Below are 20,618 nucleotides of genomic sequence, written 5' to 3'. Positions count from 1 at the left end.
ACTATTATATTCAATGTTCTCACAATGTACTAGACATTACAGTTAGAGGTATTTACACAATCTCATTTCAAACCTAAGAGGTACATATTTTCATTATTTTATAGGTGAAAAAGATGAAGTTTACGAGTCCTAAAAAGTTACACTGCTAGCAAACTGGAGAACCAGAATTCGAATCAAAGTCTCTCTGATTTTGACCATATATCCAGATTGCGTAGGCTAGGCCCAGTTTAGCAGATTATCCAAGTATCCCAGTTGGGATGATAAATTATGAGGTCACTCAATTTTGACTCCAAACTAATGTTCATAAACACTATACTATACTACCTTTCAAAAAGAAGATTTGCTAGGCATAGTTGTTATAGGATGGATTAGAAAAAGATTAAGAGTGGAAGCAGAGAAATGAAATGAGTTTTAAAAACAACCAGGGACTTCCCTGGTGGCACAGTGGTTAAGAATCCTCCTGCCAATGCAGGGGACACAGGTTTGATTCCTGGTCTGGGAAGATCCCACATGCCGTGGAGCAACTAATCCTGTGTGCCACAATTACTGACTCTATGCTGTAGAGCCCGCGAACCACAACTACTGAGCCTGCGTGCTGCAACTACTGAAGCCTGCACACCTAAAGCCCATGCTCTGCAACAAGAAGCCCGCACACCGCAACTAGAGAGAGTGTGTGTGTGTAGCAACGAAGATCCAACGCAGCCAAAAACAAATAAATAAAATAAATAAATTTTAAAAATGAAGTGGAAGAATTAAAAAAAAAAACCAGACCAGAGGGCTTCCCTGGTGGCACAGTGGTTGAGAATCTGCCTGCTAATGCAGGGGACACGGGTTTGAGCCCTGGTCTGGGAGGATCCCACATGCCGCGGAGCAACTAGGCCCATGAGCCACAACTACTGAGCCTGTGCTCCACAACAAGAGAGGCCGCGATAGGGAGAGGCCCGCGTACCGCGATGAAGAGTGGCCCCCGCTTGCCACAACTAGAGAAAGCCCTCGCACAGAAATTAAGACCCAACACAGCAAAAAGAAATTAATTAATAAACTCCTACCCCCAAAATAAAAAATAAAAATAAAAACAGACCAGATAAGAATTATTCTAAAGCAGTGGTCCTAAGAAGAACTACAATCCTGCAGCCTGTGGAACAAAAACCACATTCACAGAAAGACAAGATGAAAAGGCAGAGAGGGCTATGTACCAGATGAAGGAACAAGATAAAACCCCAGAAAAACAACTAAATGAAGTGGAGATAGGCAACCTTCCAGAAAAAGAATTCAGAATAATGACAGTGAAGATGATCCAGAACCTCAGCAAAAGAATGGAGGCAAAGATCGAGAAGATGCAAGAAATGTTTAACAAAAACCTAGAAGAATTAAAGAACAAACAGAGATGAACAATACAATAACTGAAATGAAAAATACACTAGAAGGAATCAGTAGCATGATAAATGAGGCAGAAGAACGGATAAGTGATCTGGAAGACGGAATGGTGGAATTCACTGCTTCAGAACAGTATAAAGAAAAAAGAATGAAAAGAAATGAAGACAGCCTAAGAGACCTCTGGGACAATATTAAACGTAACAACATTCGCATTATACGGGTCCCAGAAGGAGAAGAGAGAGAGAAAGGACCCGAGAAAATATCTGAAGAGATTATAGTCGAAAACTTCCCTAATATGGGAAAGGAAATAGCCACCCAGGTCCAGGAAGCACAGAGAGTCCCATACAGGATAAACCCAAGGAGAAACACACCGAGACACACAGTAATCAAATTGGCAAAAATTAAAGACAAAGAAAAATTACTGAAAGCAGCAAGGGAAAAACAACAAATAACATACAAGGGAACTCCCATAAAATTAACAGCTGACTTCTCAGCAGAAACTCTATAAGCCAGAAGGGAGTGGTATGACATATTTAAAGTGATGAAAGGGAAGAACCTACAACCAAGATTACTCTACCCGGCAATATTCGATGGAGAAATCAAAAGCTTTACAGACAAGCAAAAGCTAAGAGAATTCAGCACCACCAAACCAACTCTACAACAAATGCTAAAGGAACTTCTCTAAGTGGGAGACACAAGAGAAGAAAAGGACCTACAAAAACAAGCCCAAAACAATTAAGAAAATGGTCATAGGAACATACATATTGATAATTACCTTAAACGTGAATGAATTAAATGCTCCAACCAAAAGACACAGGCTCACTGAATGGATACAAAAAACAAGACCCATATATATGCTGTCTACAAGAGACCCACTTCAGACCTAGGGACACATACAGACTGAAAGTAAGGGGATGGAAAAAGATATTCCATGCAAATGGAAATCAAAAGAAAGCTGAAGTAGCAATACTCGTATGAGATAAAGTAGACTTTAAAATAAAGAATGTTACAAGAGACAAGGAAGGACTACGTAATGATCAAGGGATCAATCCAAGAAGAAGATATAACAATTATAAATATATATGCTCCCAACATAGGAGTACCTCAATACATAAGGCAACTGCTAACTGCTATAAAAGAGGAAATCAACAGTAACACAGTAATAGTAGGGAACTTTAACACCTCACTTACACCAAAGGACAGATCATCCAAACAGAAAATTCCTAAGGAAACACAAGCTTTAAATGACACAATAGACCAGATAGATTTAATTGATATTTATAGGACATTCCATCCCAAAACAGCAGATTACACTTTCTTCTCAAGTGCACACAGAACATTCTCTAGGATAGATCACAAATCAGCCTCAGTAAATTTAAGAAAACTGAAATCATATCAAGCATATTTTCTGAACACAACACTATGAGATTAGAAATCAATTACAGGGAAAAAAACATAAAAAACACAAACACGTGGAGGCTAAATAATACGTTACTAAATAACCAAGAGATCACTGAAGAAATCAAAGAGGAAATCAAAAAATACGTAGAGACAAATGACAATGAAAACATGACGATCCAAAACGTATGGGATGCAGCGAAAGCTGTTCTAAGAGGTAAGTTTATAGCAATACCAGCCTACCTCAAGAAACAAGAAAAATCTCAAACAATCTAACCTTACACCTAAAGGAACTAGAGAAAGAAGAACAAACAAAACCCAAAGTTAGCAGAAGGAAGGAAATCATAAAGATCAGAGAAAAAATAAATGAAATAGAAACAAAGAAAATAACAGCAAAGATCAATAAAACTAAAAGCTGGTTCTTTGGGAAGATAAACAAAATTGATAAACCATTAGCCAGACTCATTAAGAAAAAAAGGGAGAGGACTCAAATCAATAAAATTAGAAATGAAAAACGAGAAGTTACAACAGACACTGCAGAAATACAAAGCATCCTATGAGACTACTACAAGCAACTCTATGCCAATAAAATGGACAACCTGGAAGAAATGGACAAATTCTTAGAGAGATATAACCTTCCAAGACTGAACCAGGAAGAAATAGAAAATATGAACAGACCAATCACAAGTAATGAAATTGAAACTGTGATTAAAAATCTTCCAACAAACAAAAGTCCAGGACCAGATGGCTTCACAGGTGAATTCTACCAAACATTTAGAGAAGAGCTAACACCCATCCTTCTCAAACTCTTCCAAAAAACTGCAGAGGAAGGAGCACTCCCAAACTCATTCTATGAGGCCACCATCACCCTGATACCAAAACCAGACAAAGACACTAGAAAAAAAGAAAATTATAGACCAATATCACTGATGAATATAGATGCAAAAATCCTCAACAAAATACTAGCAAACAGAATCCAACAACACATTAAAAGGATCATACACCATGATCAAGTGGGATTTATCCCAGGGATGCAAGGATTCTTCAATATATGAAAATCAATCATGTGATACACCATTAACAAATTGAAGAATAAAAACCATATGATCATCTCAATAGATGCAGAAAAAGCTTTTGACAAAATTCAACACCAATTTATAATAAAAAACTCTCCAGAAAGTGGGCATAGAGGGAACCTACCTCAATATAATAAAGGGCACATACGACAAACCCACAGCAAACATCATTCTCAATGGTGAAAACCTGAAAGCATTTCCTCTAAGATCAGGAACAAGACAAGGATGTCCACTCTCACCACTATTATTCAACATAGTTTTGGAAGTCATAGTTGTGGCAATCAGAGAAGAAAAAGAAATAAAAGGAATACAAATTGGAAAAGAAGAAGTAAAACTGTCACTGTTTGCAGATGACATGATACTATACATAGAGAATCCTAAAGATGCCACCAGAAAACTACTAGAGCTAATCAATGAATCTGGTAAAGTTGCAGGATACAAAATTAATGCACAGAAATCTTACACTAATGAGGAAAAATCTGAAAGAGAAATTAAGGAAACACTCCCATCTACCACTGCAACAAAAAGAATAAAATACCTAGGAATAAACCTACCTAGGGAGACAAAGGACCTGTATGCAGAAAACTGTAAGACACTGTTGAAAGAAATTAAAGATGATACAAACAGATGGAGAGATATACCATGTTCTTGGATTGGAAGAATCAATATGGTGAAAATGACTGTACTACCCAAAGCAATCTACAGATTCAATACAATCCCTATCAAATTACCAATGGCATTTTTTTCAGAACTAGAACAAAAAATCGTAAAATTTGTATGGAGACACAAAAGATCCCGAATAGCCAAAGCAGTCTTGAGGGAAAAAAAAGGAGCTGGAGGAATCAGACTCCCTGCCTTCAGACTATACTACAAAGCTACAATAATCAAGACAGTATGGTACTGGCAGAAAAAGAGATACAGATCAATGGAACAGGATAGAAAGCCCAGAGATAAACCCACGCACCTATGGTCAACTAATCTATGAGAAAGGAGGCAAGGATGTACAATGGAGAAAAGACAGTCTCTTCAATAAGTGGTGCTGGGAAAACTGGACAGCTACATGTAAAAGAATGAAATTAGAACACTCCTTAACACCATACACAAAAATAAACTCAAAATGGATTAGACACCTAAATGTAAGACTGGACACTATAAAACTCTCAGCGGAAAACGTAGGAAGAACACTCTTTGACATAAGTCACAGCAAGATCTTTTTTGATCCGCCTCCTAGAGTAATGGAAATAAAAAAAAATAATAAACAAATGGGACCTACTGAAACTTAAAAGATTTTGCAAAGCAAAAGAAACTACAAAGACGAAAAGACAACCCTCAAGAATGAGAGAAAATATTTGCAAATGAATCAATGGACAAAGGATTAATCTCGAAAATATATAAACAGCTCATGCAGCTCAGTATTATAAAAAGAAACAACCCAATCAACAAGTGGGCAGAAAACCTAAATAGACATTTCTCCAAAGAAGACATACAGATGGCCAAGAAGCACATGAAAAGCTGCTCAACATCACTAATTATTAGAGAAATGCAAATCAAAACTACAATGAGGTATCATCTCACACCAGTTAGAATGGGCATCATCAGAAAATCTACAAACAACAAATGCTGGAGAGGGTGTGTAGAAAAGGGAACCCTCTTGCACTGCTGATGGGAATGTCAATTGATACAGCCACTATGGAGAACAGTATGGAGGTTCCTTAAAGAACAAATATAGAATTACCATGTGACCCAGCAATCCTACTACTGGGCATATACCCAGATAAAACCACTAATTCAAAAAGACACATGCACCCCAATGTTCACTGCAGCACTGTTTACAATAGCCAGGTCATGGAAGCAACCTAAATGCGCATTGACAGACGAATGGATAAAGAAGATGTGGTACATATGCACAATGGAATATTACTCGGCCATAAAAAGGAACAAAATTGGGTCATTTGTAGAGATGTGGATGAATCTAGAGACTGTCATACAGAGTGAAGTCAGAAAGAGAAAAACAAATACCATATATTATCGTATATATGTGGAATCTAGAAAAATGGTACAGATGCACCGGTTTGCAGGGCAGAAATTGAGACACAGATATAGAGAAGAAATATATGGACACCAAGGGTGGAAAGTGGCAGGGGGGCGGGGTGGTGGTGGTGGTGGTGGGATGAATTGGGAGATTGGGATTGACATGTTTACACTGATGTGGATAAAATTATAAAATTGATGACTAGTAAGAACCTGCTGTAAAAATAAATAAATAAATAAAGCAGTGGTCCTGAACTGGGGGCAGTTTTGGCCCTCAGGGGACACTCAGCAATGCCTGGAGACATTGTTGGTTGTTATGACTAAGGGGGGGATAGGGTGGCCATTGGTATCTAGTGGGTATAGTCCAAGGATGCTACTAAACGTCCTATAATGCATAAGACAGCACCCCTGCCCCCAACAGATAATTATGTGTCAATGTCAGTAAGTGCTGAGGTTGAGAAACCCTGTTGTAAAGATATATATACTCGTAATGGAGAAAGTCAAATTTTAGCATACAAAATTACAAACAGAACAGCCTCCTTGTCATTCCATCTCACTCATGAAAGACAACTTCTAACAGGTTAAACTAGAAAAACAACTCAGTAGTCTATGTCATGGAATCCTCTTTTGTGAAAAGGTTTCTGAATTTCCATACAACGTTCATTAAAAATCAGTTCTTTTTTTTATATTTATTTATTTTATTTTTGGCTGTGTCAGGTCTTAGTTGCGGCACGCGGGATCTTTCGTTGAGGCACGTGGGATCTTTCGTTGCAGTGCTCGGGTTTCTCTCTAGTTGTGGCATGTGGGTTTTCTCTCTCTAGCTGTGGTTCGCGGGCTCCAGGGTGTGTCAGCTGTAGTTTGCAGCACATGGGCTCTCTTGTTGAGGCCTGTGAGCTCAGTAGTTGTGGCATGCAGGCTTAGTTGTCCCACAGCACGTGGAATCTTAGTTCCCTGACCAGGGATCAAACCTGTGTCCCCTGCACTGCAAGGCGGATTCTTTACCACTGGACCACCAGGGAAGTCCCCCAAATCAGTTCTTTTTAAGGTCTAATATCAAATTAATAAAAAATAAATGTCTAATATCAAATTTTAAAAAAATCAAAGTAACTCTGGTTACTTTGCTATCCCATAAAGAATCTTTAATTTGGTCATGTATAATGTAAGGCAAACGTGAAGGTATGAATAGCAAGCTATTGCTTTTTTTTGGCTGCGTTGGGTCTTCATTGCTGTGCGTGGGCTTTCTCTAGTTGTGGCGAGCAGGGGCTTCATTGCAGTGGCTTCTCTTCTTGCAGGGCACAGGCTCTAGACACTCAGGCTCAGTAGTTGTGGCACGTAGGCTCAGCAGTTGTGGCTCGAGGGCTTAGCTGTTCTGCGGCATGTGGGATCTTCCCGGCCCAGGGATCGAACCCGTGTCCCCTGCATTGGTAGGTGATTCTTAACCACTGCGCCATGAGGGAAGTCCTACTATTGCTACTTTAGAGTAGAGAAAAGTAAACAGCATATAAGAAATCTTGACCAGGTTAAAACGAGTAAAATCCAAGTGAAGAGATTAAATGGAAGACTGCAATTTCCTGGGATTATGGAATAAAAAAAAATTTTGGATTTTCCAAAATTAAATTACGTAAAGTAGTTTTACTGAATCTTAAAAATGATATCTGCCAACTGTCAAAAAAAAAAAAAACCCAAGAAACCCATAACGCTATGGTTGTAGAATAAAGCTACTTACTAAAGCAGCAACGTACACTTTGTAGACAGGGTCAGCACAGACCATTGACAAAACGTTGCAGCATGCCTCCACCACATCTCCTGAGACACTGGTCTGGGAAGACCCACTGGCAGCTCCAGCACTTGGGCTGCTCCCGCCGTTGCTCCCGGAATTTCCAGTGCTCTCCCCATTTGCCAACAGCAGAGCCCCACTAACATCATGGGAAAGACGTCTGAGAGCCATCTCTCTTACATTCCAGTTTCTAGAAAATAAGCAGCCAACGAGTTCCATTCCAAATACCTATAATCAGACAAACAAAATGAATTCAATGTGAAGAAAAACTGAAGTGTTTTGAATTAAGTATGATTTTTGGTTACTAAAGGAAAATTGGACATTTCTTAAGTCTTCACCATACTATACAATTTTCAACTGTGTCCGTAAGGACATACTCAAGTTTAACTGGTAATTAGCAAAACTCCTTAACATTTATTAGCTCAAGTAAAACTAAGAGTGAACACCATTAAGTAATTAGATGGATATATATGCATTTCTGTACTCCGGCGCTTACCACAAAACAAAATAAACATATCTGTGAAGAACCTCAAATTTGTATTTGTGTTAAGGTAGTTTACAGAAAAAAAACTGAAGATTAAAAAAAGCCAAATCAAGAAAGGCACTGGGGCAGGTGTTCAAGAGATAAGAGTATTTCTCCTACCAATGATAGAGTAAGTCAAAGGCTCTTATTTGGTTAACTAGAAAAAATATAATGAATGGAGTGGAAAAATCAAGACTAAAGAAAAACACTGTGTTCAAATCAGCAAAGGATAATGAAATACTTAAAGTGCATGTGATTATAGTCATCATTATCACATCTGCAAAGCCAGAGAATCCCTAAAGAAAAGAAAGGGTGCATGGTCTTGACATTATGGACCAGTTAGCCAAAAGTAAACTTAATATCTAAGATAATGTATCATTTGAAAAAGTTCTAAATATTAGGGATGAATAAACACATTTTTGGGGAAAATAAATCATGACTTTATGTGTTCTGTTTTAAAGTGATAGTAAAGGAGAATAAATCAATTAGAGTATAGTGAATTTGTTGTATGCCTGGCACTGTTAAACAGCATATCAATAAGTCTCAATTATGTCTTATATGATATTCCTAATTTAAAAAACTAGGAATATATAGCCTAGGCCAACCTAAAGCTTAAGCAAAACAAACCTGAACCACTGCCTTGAAAAAATGGCATCCAATAGCTCAGTATCAAATTGAGAGTTTTCTTGAGGACTCATGAAGGGGCAGGTGAGGGCCTATGTTAAATACCATTAATGAACTCGATAAAATAAATAATATATTTATTAAGTTTGTAAATTTTATTAGATTCCTATTAGGCTGTTAACATGCTAAGAAAAGAATTCAAAAGCTGCAGGACTATAATGGTCACAAAAAGAAAAAGGAGATAAATCCTTCTGATGTATAAGCTTAATGAGTTATTGTGTCTGTTAACGAATTTAATAGAATTTACCAGATTATCAAAAACATTTTACTTCACTATAATCTGGAGATGTTGTCTGCTTTTGGATTCTACATATGGACTAAGCAGATAACAACAAAGAAAATCATTAGAATCCAACCAACCAACCGAAATTCTGATTAACTAAGGATGAAAAAGTATTTAAGCAGAAGAGAAAGTAAAGGAATGGAAACTGTCCTTACAAATAAAAATTACTAATACAAGGTAAATACCACATTCTTTTCTTACTCATCCACTCAGCAATTACTGAGTACCTAACATATGCCATGAGAATATGAATAGGAGAAACTGAGTTTAAATGGCAACCAATAAGAAAATGACAAATTCTTGGCAGGATTAAACATTGGAGCAACTTAGCATTAAACGGTTCTAGTGTCTATCCTTGAATAACCTTTTATGTCTGTTAGTTTAGAAAGATGTTTCTAGAGATGGGAGGTGAGATTACAAAGAAATTTTGAAGTTTAAGCTCTATAATAAGTGGCATATTATTAACATCAAAGGTAAAATTAAAATTTTCAATGGAATACGAGTCATGATGGAGGCAAGCAAAAGTACTTTCTTAAATTATAAACAACTGGGGAGACAACTACATTAATTAGTCTATAAATGTTTCTTTGAGAAATGAAGAATCAGAACTACTTACCTGAATCCATGGCTCAGCTAAATCTTTATAAGCAGGAGGGATCTGCTGAGTTCCATAATGAGTAAGATTAAAATTGCTCTCTTGATTCCTTCGTTGTGATCCAGCCAAGGGATGCTGCTGTGTGGTTTGCTGCTGTGCAGCTCGCAGGGAAGAAGGGGAATCCACAGGGCTTGACAACTCGTGGCTAAATGAAAAATTAACAAAGCTTGCTAAAAATAATTAACAGATTTAAATAACACCTTGAGAGCATTTTTATTCTTTATTAAACATACCCAAATCATTAAGTCATAATTGTTACCTGTAGAAATCATGGGATCTCCACTTAGACCTACAAAGGGGACATATTAAAGGTTCTCTGTTTCTTCTACATTCTTCTGCCCCTGAAAAATTATGGAAAAAAACTTAGAAAAGTATAAACGCTTACCATTAAGTATTTATGTAATAATTGTTCACAATGGCTAGTATAGGATTTATATGGAAGGAACCTCAAAACGTTATATGTTTACCTAAACGCAGGCAAACACGGAAGGTTAAATTATTCTGATGCTTGTAATTGTTGCAAATGCTATTTTATTAAACATGCTATATATAACATGTACTTTGTTTACTGTTTTTCAAAACATTCTGCCCACTTGATAACCTGGTAATGTTATTCCAAAACTTGCTTTGGCGTTACCCTCTCTGGAAGGCCTGCCCAGACCTTCTTCCACCTCCTTCCCTCCATGTGCACCTTCCAGATCAGAACTGTTTCTAATTCTGTGCACGCCTTCCATTACCACACGTCACACTTTATAACATTTCTTTGCTCATCCCTAAGAGAACCTAAACTCCTACTTGTTGAAAACTTCTTACAGGGCCTATACTTCTTTTCTTCTCTCACCAGTCTCGCTGAAGGCCACGTTAAAATTCTAAATAATATAGTTAGCTGATAGAGTAACCATGTTGAGTAAGCACACTGAGAAAAAGAGCCACATACAAATTGACATGCAATGGTGGTGCAGCTTGTTCCTGCAGCCATCTTCACACACTGTAAGACTTTCTTCATCAAGCATGCCCAACAAGCAAATAGGACACATCTGTTCCTCTTCATCTTTTATACTATAAAGAAGGGGAAACAAAAGCATTAACCACAAAAGAACAGAATTAATGCCATATGCTAAAAACAACTGTGGCTTCTTTAGACTATGAAAAAATTAATTAGAAATTCTTGTTTAGGAGCATCTTGTATATGAACTATTTGAGAAATATTTCTCTTATTAATATACAGTAATTTTGAATCAGACTCATACCACCACGTATTTATAGGTTGTGGATATGGTTTAACCTTTCCTTGCTATGAATATAATTCAATATATGAACTACAACCATAGAGAGATATGTATCCCCCAAATTCTGTTATTGTACCTTTTGAATAAACAAACTGCTATAAGATTTGACTATGTACAAACATACTACATGCCAACAGTTTCAAGATTTCAAGTATTAGAAGGACTGTAGAACTCATCTATTCCACATCCTTAAGTATGAAGACCCATCTCAGACAATTTTGGTGCATGTATAGTCCAACTTTCCTAGAAACAAGTATGTCACATTTTTAATGCACACAACCTTTCAACTAGACTTCTAGGAAATAAAGAGACATAATAAAGATATATGTGTGAGAATGTTCACTGCAGAACTATTTAGCATAAGGAAAAAATTCAACCAAAGGAACATCAAAAGAAGGTTAAAAAAATGGTACACCCAGACACTATGAAGCCTTTGAAAAGGATCAGAGATCCATAAATGATGACAAAGAAAAATATCCATAATATACCATATGGTGAAAAAAAGCAGATAACCTGACAGAATTCAAACTTGTATAGAATGGTTCCATTTATGGCAAAATTGTAACTTTATTATGTGTATCTGAATTATACTGTATATATTTGACTATTCCTATTATATACAAAGTGAATATAAAATCAGTAAGAAAAATATTAACAACTCAACAGTGAAACAAGCAAAGAAGATAAAAAGGCAGTTGAAATAAAAAAGACCAATAGCCAATAAATGTGAAAACAGAAGTACAAAATACATGTTAAATTAATAAAGCTCTATCTTATTTTATTTGTCTTTGTGGGGGGAATGGGATAATCTGATTGACAAAAATTAAGTAGGTTGATAACGGCACAGGAAAACAGGCTCTCATATACACTAATGGTGGGAATAAAAAAAAACCCTGAAATTTTTAGAAAGGAATTTGCTAGTATTTCTTAAAATACTAAATGTATATATCCATGACCTAAAAAAACCTATTTTCTAGAATTCTATCCTTCAGAAATATATTAAGTAAACAAAAAAATATAAAATTTATTGCATTTAATAGGCCAACAAAAAATTAGGTGTACTAAATGTCCATTAATTATGGCAATGGCAAAATATATTGTGTCACATCCATACAATCTTATATAGCTGAAGTAGTGTATATTTTTTGTATTGAGGAAAATGTTCGTGATATATAAAGTAAAAATTTTTTTTTAATTTAAAAAGCAAGTTGCAGATCAAAATATACATCATGACTATATTGCTTAACAATAGGAAAGATGAGAGAAGTATTGGGATGTGTGTGTGTCTGCATACCCAGAATGCAGCGAAGAGTTTTATATTCCTTGCTTTATATAATTTTAAAAGATGTATTAAAAACTGTTAACAGTAGTCATTTTGTGTGCAGCCGAGACTGGAGTGGGAGGAGGTTTGTTTCTATTTTACAGATTTTTGTTTGAACCTTCATCATGTGATGAACAGCTTGTAAAATCAATAACAATATTTCCATATATATGCTGTCTACAAGAGACACACTTCAGACCTAGAGACACATACAGACTGAAAGTAAGGGGATGGAAAAAGATATTCCATGCAAATGGAAACGAAAAGAAAGCTGGAGTAGCAATTCTCATATCAGACAAAATAGACTTTAAAATAAAGACTATTAGAAGAGACAAAGAAGGACACTACATAATGATCAAGGGATTGATCCAAGAAGAAGATATAACAGTTGTAAATATTTATGCACCCAACATTGGAGCACCTCAATACATAAGGCAAATACTAACAGCCATAAAAGGGGAAATCGACAGTAACACATTCATAGTAGGGGACTTTAACACCCCACTTTCACCCATGGACAGATCATCCAAAATGAAAATAAATAAGGAAACACAAGCTTTAAATGATACATTAAACAAGATGGACTTAATTGATATTTATAGGACACTCCATCCAAAAACAACAGAATACACATTTTTCTCAAGTGCTCATGGAACATTCTCCAGGACAGATCATATCTTGGGTCACAAATCAAGCCTTGGTAAATTTAAGAAAATTAAAATTGTATCAAGTATCTTTTCCAACCACAACGCCATGAGAATAGATATCAATTACAGGAAAAGATCTGTAAAAAATACAAACACATGGAGGCTAAACAATACACTACTTAATAACGAAGTGATCACTGAAGAAATCAAAGAGGAAATCAAAAAATACCTAGAAACAAATGACAATGGAGACACGACGACCCAAAACCTATGGGATGCAGCAAAAGCAGTTCTAAGAAGGAAGTTTATAGCAATACAAGCTTAAGAAACAGGAAACATCTCGAATAAACAACCTAACCTTGCACCTAAAGCAATTACAGAAAGAAGAACAAAAAAACCCCAAAGTTAGCAGAAGGAAAGAAATCATAAAAATCAGATCAGAAATAAATGAAAAAGAAACGAAGGAAATGATAGCAAAGACCAATAAAACTAAAAGCTGGTTCTTTGAGAAGATAAACAAAATAGATAAACCATTAGCCAGACTCATCAAGAAAAAAAGGGAGAAGACTCAAATCAATAGAATTAGAAATGAAAAAGGAGAAGTAACAACTGACACTGCAGAAATACAAAAGATCATGAGAGATTACTACAAGCAACTCTATGCCAATAAAATGGACAACCTGGAAGAAATGGACAAATTCTTAGAAATGCACCATCTGCCAAGACTGAATCAGGAAGAAATAGAAAATATGAACAGACCAATCACAAGCACTGAAATTGAAATCTTCCAACAAGCAAAGCCCAGGACCAGATGGCTTCACAGGAGAATTCTATCAAACATTTAGAGAAGAGCTAACACCTATCCTTCTCAAACTCTTCCAAAATATAGCAGAGGGAGGAACACTCCCAAATTCATTCTATGAGGCCACCATCACCTTGATACCAAAACCAAACAAGGATGTCACAAAGAAAGAAAACTATAGGCCAGTATCACTGATGAACAAAGATGCAAAAATCCTCAACAAAATACTAGCAAACAGAATCCAACAGCACATTAAAAGGATCATACACCATGATCAAGTGGGGTTTATTCCAGGAATGAAAGGATTCTTCAATACACACAAATCAGTCAATGTGATAAACCATATTAACAAATTGAAGGAGATAAAAGACCATATGATCATCTCAATAGATGCAGAGAAAGCTTTTGACAAAATTCAACACCCATTTATGATAAAAACCCTGCTGAAAGTAGGCATAGCGGGAACTTTCCTCAACATAATAAAGGCCATATATGACAAACCCACAGCCAACATCATCCTCAATGGTGAAACACTGAAAGCATTTCCACTAAGATCAGGAACAAGACAAGGCTGCCCACTCTCACCACTCTTATTCAACATAGTTTTGGAAGTATTAGCCACAGCAATCAGAGAAGAAAAGGAAATAAAAGGAATCCAAGTCAGAAAAGAAGAAGTAAAGCTGTCACTGTTTGCAGATGACATGATACTATACATAGAGAATCCTAAAGATGCTACCAGAAAACCACTAGAGCTAATCAATGAATTTGGTAAAGTTGCAGGATACAAAATTAATGCACAGAAATCTCTGGCATTCCTATACACTAATGATGAAAAATCTGAAAGTGAAATCAAGAAAACCCTCCCACTTACCACTGTAACAAAAAGAATAAAATATCTAGGAATAAACCTACCTAAGGAGACAAAAGACCTGTATGCAGAAAATTATAAGACACTGATGAAAGAAATTAAACATGATACAAATAGATGGAGAGATATACCATGTTCTTGGATTGGAAGAATCAACATTGTGAAAATGACTCCACTACCCAAAGCAATCTACAGATTCAATGCAATCCCTATCAAACTACCACTGGCATTTTTCACAGAACTAGAACAAAAAATTTCACAATTTGTATGGAAACACAAAAGACCCCAAATAGCCAAAGCAACCTTGAGAACGAAAAACAGAGCTGGAGGACTCAGGCTCCCTGACTTCAGACTATACTACAAAGCTACAGTAATCAAGACAGTATGGTACTGGCACAAAAACAGAAAGATCAGTGTAACAGGATAGAAAGCGCAGAGATAAACCCACGCACAAATGGTCACCTTATCTTTGATAAAGGAGGCAGGAATGTACAGTGGAGAAAGGACAGCCTCTTCAATAAGTGGTGCTGGGCAAAGGTACATGTAAAGGTACCTGGGCACAGGTACATGTAAAGTATGAGATTAGATCACTCCCTAACACCATACACAAAAATAAGCTCAAAATGGATTAAAGACCTAAATGTAAGGCCAGAAACTATCAAACTCTTAGAGGAAAACATAGGCAGAACACTCTATGACATAAATCACAGCAAGATCCTTTTTGACCCACCTCCTAGAGAAATGGAAATAAAAACAAAAATAAACAAATGGGACCTAATGAAACTTCAAAGCTTTTGCACAGCAAAGGAAACCATAAACAAGACCAAAAGACAACCCTCGGAATGGGAGAAAATATTTGCAAATGAAGCAACTGACAAAGGATTAATTTCCAAAATTTACAAGCAGCTCATGCAGCTCAATAACAAAAAAACAAACAACCCAATCCAAAAATGGGCAGAAGACCTAAACAGACATTTCTCCAAAGAAGATATAGAGACTGCCAACAAACACATGAAAGAATGCTCAACAGCATTAATCATTAGAGAAATGCAAATCAAAACTACAATGAGATATCATCTCACACCAGTCAGAATGGCCATCATCAAAAAATCTAGAAACAATAAATGCTGGAGAGGGTGTGGAGAAAAGGGAACACTCTTGCACTGCTGGTGGGAATGTGAATTGGTACAGCCACTATGGAGAACAGTATGGAGGTTCCTTAAAAAACTACAAATAGAACTACCATATGACCCAGCAATCCCACTACTGGGCATATACCCTGAGAAAACCATAATTCAAAAAGAGTCATGTTCCAAAATGTTCATTGCAGCTCTATTTACAATAGCCCAGAGATGGAAACAACCTATGTGCCCATCATCAGATGAATGGATAAAGAAGATGTGGCACATATACACAATAGAATATTACTCAGCCATAAAAAGAAACGAAATTGAGCTGTTTGTAATGAGGTGGATAGACCTAGAGTCTGTCATACAGAGTGAAGTAAGTCAGAAAGAGAAAGACAAATACCGTATGCTAACACATATATATGGAATTTAAGGAAAAAAAAGGTCATGAAGAACGTAGGGGTAAGACAGGAATAAAGACACAGACCTACTAGAGAATGGACTTGAGGATATGGGGAGGGGGAAGGGTAAGCTGTGACAAAGCGAGAGAGAGGCATGGGCATATATACACTACCAAACGTAAGGTAGATAGCTAGCAGGAGGCAGCTGCATAGCACAGGGAGATCAGCTCGGTGCTTTGTGACCGCCTGGAGGGGTGGGATAGGGAGGGTGGGAGGGAGGGAGACGCAAGAGGGAAGAGATATGGGGATATATGTATATGTATAACTGATTCACTTTGTTATAAAGCAGAAACTAACACACCATTGTAAAGCAATTATACCCCAATAAAGATGTTAGAAAAAGAAAAAAAATAAAATAACAATATTTCCATTACAACATAAAGACAAGATTCTGGGGTATTATAAGTAAGCTGCCCAAGATCACAGAACAGTTCGTGGCAAATCTATCATTTGGCTTTAACCTGAGGAGAATATCCCATAACCTACTTATCCCTACAAATTCGTGCTTCTACTAAGCTCAGGCTTTCCCCTGGGCTCAATATTACACTTCTACTATCTTAAGCTATAATTCCTGAAAAACAGGTCTGAGTGACTGACAGCAAATAACAGTTCCCCAAAAAACTTCCCTGAAAGCTGAACAAATATGTCATCAATGTCACGATGTGTGATTCCTGAGCTGAAGCACACTTACTAGTCTCTCTCCCTCCCATTTATCTATCCTGTCTATCTCTTTTCATAATTATGGAGCTATGAGGAGGCGGGAAAAGCTATTAAAATATGCATGTATTAATGACAAAAATTAACGAAACACTGCAGAAATGATTTACACAACAATCTAAAATAAAAATATTAATGGCAAAGATGACCCAAGATCAAATAATTTTTCAAATAATTACACCAAAATTAGCTTATTCAAAAGACTTAAATACAGGAAAAATAAAGTTCCACAATTTAGTCAAATTGTAAGTGCAACTTATTTCTTAAATGCTTTTCTGACTTAAAAATATTCCATTCTGGGGTATTTTCTACCTTTTTTCCAAGTACATATTTTGTAAACATTATTCAGATCATTTATCTATATACATGTACAATTTCATGTTAAGAGATTTATCGTAAAAATTCTACTTATTAAACTCTTCAAGTGGTGGCATAATTTTTCATTGATTAGACAGATCCTAACTTCTTAAGCACCCACTTATTGCTGGACATTTGAGTTGTTTCCACATTTTAAGAAACCGTTAGAAACCTCTTTGTGCCCTCTTTTTTGACATTTCAGATTTTCTTTCTAGCAGTTTCTTCAGAAGTAAAATCACTTGAGTAGAGAACAGGGATTAGCGAACTAAAGGGGGATCAAATTAGTCAAGCTTCTGTAAGTAAAGATTTATTGGAACACAGCCACACCAATTCATTCACATATTGTCTACGGCTACTTCAGCTACAAGGGCAGAGCTGAATAGTTGTGACAGAGACCCAATGACCCTCAAAGCCCGAAGTATTTAAAGTATAAAAATGTCACCTGTCATAATACCACCCATTAATAACCATTAATTTTTTTATTCATTTCAATATTTATGTACCTATAATACCTTTTATATATAAAAAATGGGTTCATGCATGACAGTATTATAATCTGGATTTTATTTCATGCCACTCAGTATTCTTCAAAAGCATAATTCTAATGGCTGCATGAAATACTCATAATATGGGTATATTTTAACCATTCATTTGCTGGATATTTAAGTTGTTCCCAATTTTTCACCATAGTACTGTGAGAAACAGTCATATATGTAAGTCTTGTACATTTCTCAAATTAAAATTTTTTTCTTAAAAAAAAAAATACATTTACTGGATCAATGACTATAAACGTTTTAAAAAGTCACATTTATTTTTTTCCAGAAAGGCTATACCACTACATACAGTAAAGCATCTTATAAGAACTGAACTGTCGCATTACAAAGGATCTACTAATTCTGTAAATAAATCTGATATATATATTTTTTTTAAATGAGCATTTCCTTAGTTATTAGGTTGCCTGAACAGTTTTCATGTTTGTCAGCACCCTGAAATTGTTCTTTTGTGGAAATTCTCTTCACGTCCTTTGCCCATTTATGTCCTGGACCATAGGTTTCTGTTTGCAGCTTTTATTTCGTTGGTAAGGTTTTGTTAATTATTTTTTATATGCATATTCAATCTGTCCCAATTCTGTTTTTCATTGTTTCTTATATACCATTTAAAATTAATATACTGCAATAAGATCTCCAGATAATTTTTTTAATTAATTTTAGTCTTAAAATATTTATTTTAGACATAAAAATTTGTGATTACATGAAACATTAACCTACTTACCTACACAGTATAATCTTAGGAAGATTACAACTTCTTTGGTTTCCCCCCTTGGATACAAAAAATTCAAATGAATCAATAAAAACCCCAAATTATGGCCAGCCCATATTGAAAGGGTACTTTTTTTCATCTTAGAGAGAGAGACTTTCTATTTTAACTTTGGCCACCTGGTTTAAAGCAGTTATTATTTTTTTCCAAAATAAAAAGCTACAGAAATATCAATCAAAAGGAGAAAGGCTCTAGAAGTTTGGGTAAGGAAGCTTGAGAAGTAAAGCTATTTTTTTCATTTATTTAGAAGAGATAACAGGTAAGAGAAAGAGCCCTGAACTAGAAATCAGGATACTCAGGTTCCAGTTCTGCCTTTGTTCAAATGACCTCTTCTGGCTTTATTTATCACTGAACCATGTAAACTGGAAAATCTCTAATGTCCAAAAAAACTCATAAAATTCTCATTCTAAAATCAATTCATTTAATATAAAATAATAAAATTCAAACATTTACTTTTTCCATAGATGAAAAATCTTCTCTCTCAATTCTTTACTTCATCATGCCCTTGTCCTGATATCATCACTTTCTATTCCTCATGAATTTTGAAGTAGTTACAATACTTAAAAGATTGATGGGATGAGAATGAGACTTAAAAGCACTTACACCAGTGCTTCTCAGACTGAGGTTCCTGGGAACACACAGGGGGTGCCCTCCTAAGAGAAGCAGCACTCCTTTCTGGAGTAATTTTTAAGAACCTCATTTTTTCATTAAAGCAATAAAGAAATCTTGGAAAAGAAAGAAAACTGACATGACTTTTTATGATAATACTCTTAATTTTTTCACACCTGTCATATTGGGCTACATCTCAGATCCTTCATGAGTTTATTCTTATCAGCAACTAAGCAATGGGAAAGTTTGAGAAGCACTGCAGATTTTAATTAACAACTATGATTAACAGCTACTGTATCTCTTAATTACAGCTTATTAGTCTCTTTGTTCAGAAGAGCCTGCTTATGTTCTCACATGTAAAATAGGCTGTAATGAGGATTCCCTGAGAGTATCTATGAGAGAAGTAGTGATGTCATGAAATTTAAACATCCTATATTTGAAAGTGATTCTGGATAACCACTTTGCCTTGTACATAATTTATTTATATCAAAAAAATTATAGACATATTCTTTATATAGTGCCTCAGGTTCATTATCTGCAAAAGTGATAAAACCTACCTAATGAGACCAACATATAAGGTGTTTGGCACAAAGTAATGATTGATAAACAGTAGCCACTTATTTTATACCTGCCACCTGATTTTTCTTGTGAAATGGACATTTATTATATTCTGATATTTAAGGTGCCGTTTTCAACACTGTAGTTTTCAGGACAAAATATCCAAATATATATACTTAGATGACCTTTACTATTTTTTACCCTTGATTTTACCTTGAAAGCCAAGATTCAATAATTATATCATTTTAGAGCAACTTAACAAGTATATATATAAAAATTATCCCTAAAATTAAAAAGTAACACTGGATTAATGCTTTTAATTCCTTAAAAAGTACTAACCTGTTTTCTGAACTAGATGTAGAAGTGCTAGATGATGACAATGTATGAGAATTTGACATGCGTGAAACAAACTTCTGGATGGTGTTACGAGATGGAGCTTTGATCCTTGAGCTACGCCTACTGTGATATTTCTGGAACAAACTCTCAACCTAACATTGAAAAAAGACAGTAACAATGACATTTGTGCCATAATATACATATGAAGAGTTCTAGAGATTGAATTATTTGCCTTTTATTTTCTAAGTTTTTCACAAAGCCAATTTAAGGGCTTCAAAAATAAGAATACATATAGCTTACTAAGGATAGTATTTTTACAGCAGGTCAGTGTTTACTTTTTTTTAGTCTAGAAGAAAAAACTAATTAGTCAATAGACTATAAGAGAACTATTTACAAACATCAAGT

General features: G+C 35.6%; 1 protein-coding gene across 3 annotated transcripts in view; it reads right to left on the bottom strand.

The window, feature by feature from the left end:
* Positions 1-20,618, bottom strand: part of MAP3K1 (mitogen-activated protein kinase kinase kinase 1) — an 81,829-nt gene that overhangs the window by 14,751 nt on the left and 46,460 nt on the right. For all 3 annotated transcript variants that reach the window (XM_079916395.1, XM_079916396.1, XM_079916397.1), the window contains exons 6-10: positions 20,217-20,365; positions 10,742-10,863; positions 10,064-10,145; positions 9,766-9,949; positions 7,609-7,887 (exon numbers count right to left, since the gene is read on the bottom strand). In XM_079916395.1, the coding sequence (XP_079772521.1) occupies positions 7,609-7,887; positions 9,766-9,949; positions 10,064-10,145; positions 10,742-10,863; positions 20,217-20,365 (816 nt within the window). The remainder of the gene's footprint in view (positions 1-7,608; positions 7,888-9,765; positions 9,950-10,063; positions 10,146-10,741; positions 10,864-20,216; positions 20,366-20,618) is intronic.

The sequence above is a fragment of the Stenella coeruleoalba genome (genome assembly GCF_951394435.1).
Source record: "Stenella coeruleoalba genome assembly, chromosome: 3".
NCBI classification, from domain to species: Eukaryota; Metazoa; Chordata; class Mammalia; order Artiodactyla; family Delphinidae; genus Stenella; species Stenella coeruleoalba.
The sequence above is the reverse complement of the archived record's forward strand: the minus strand, read 5'-3'. Positions and strand labels throughout refer to the sequence as shown.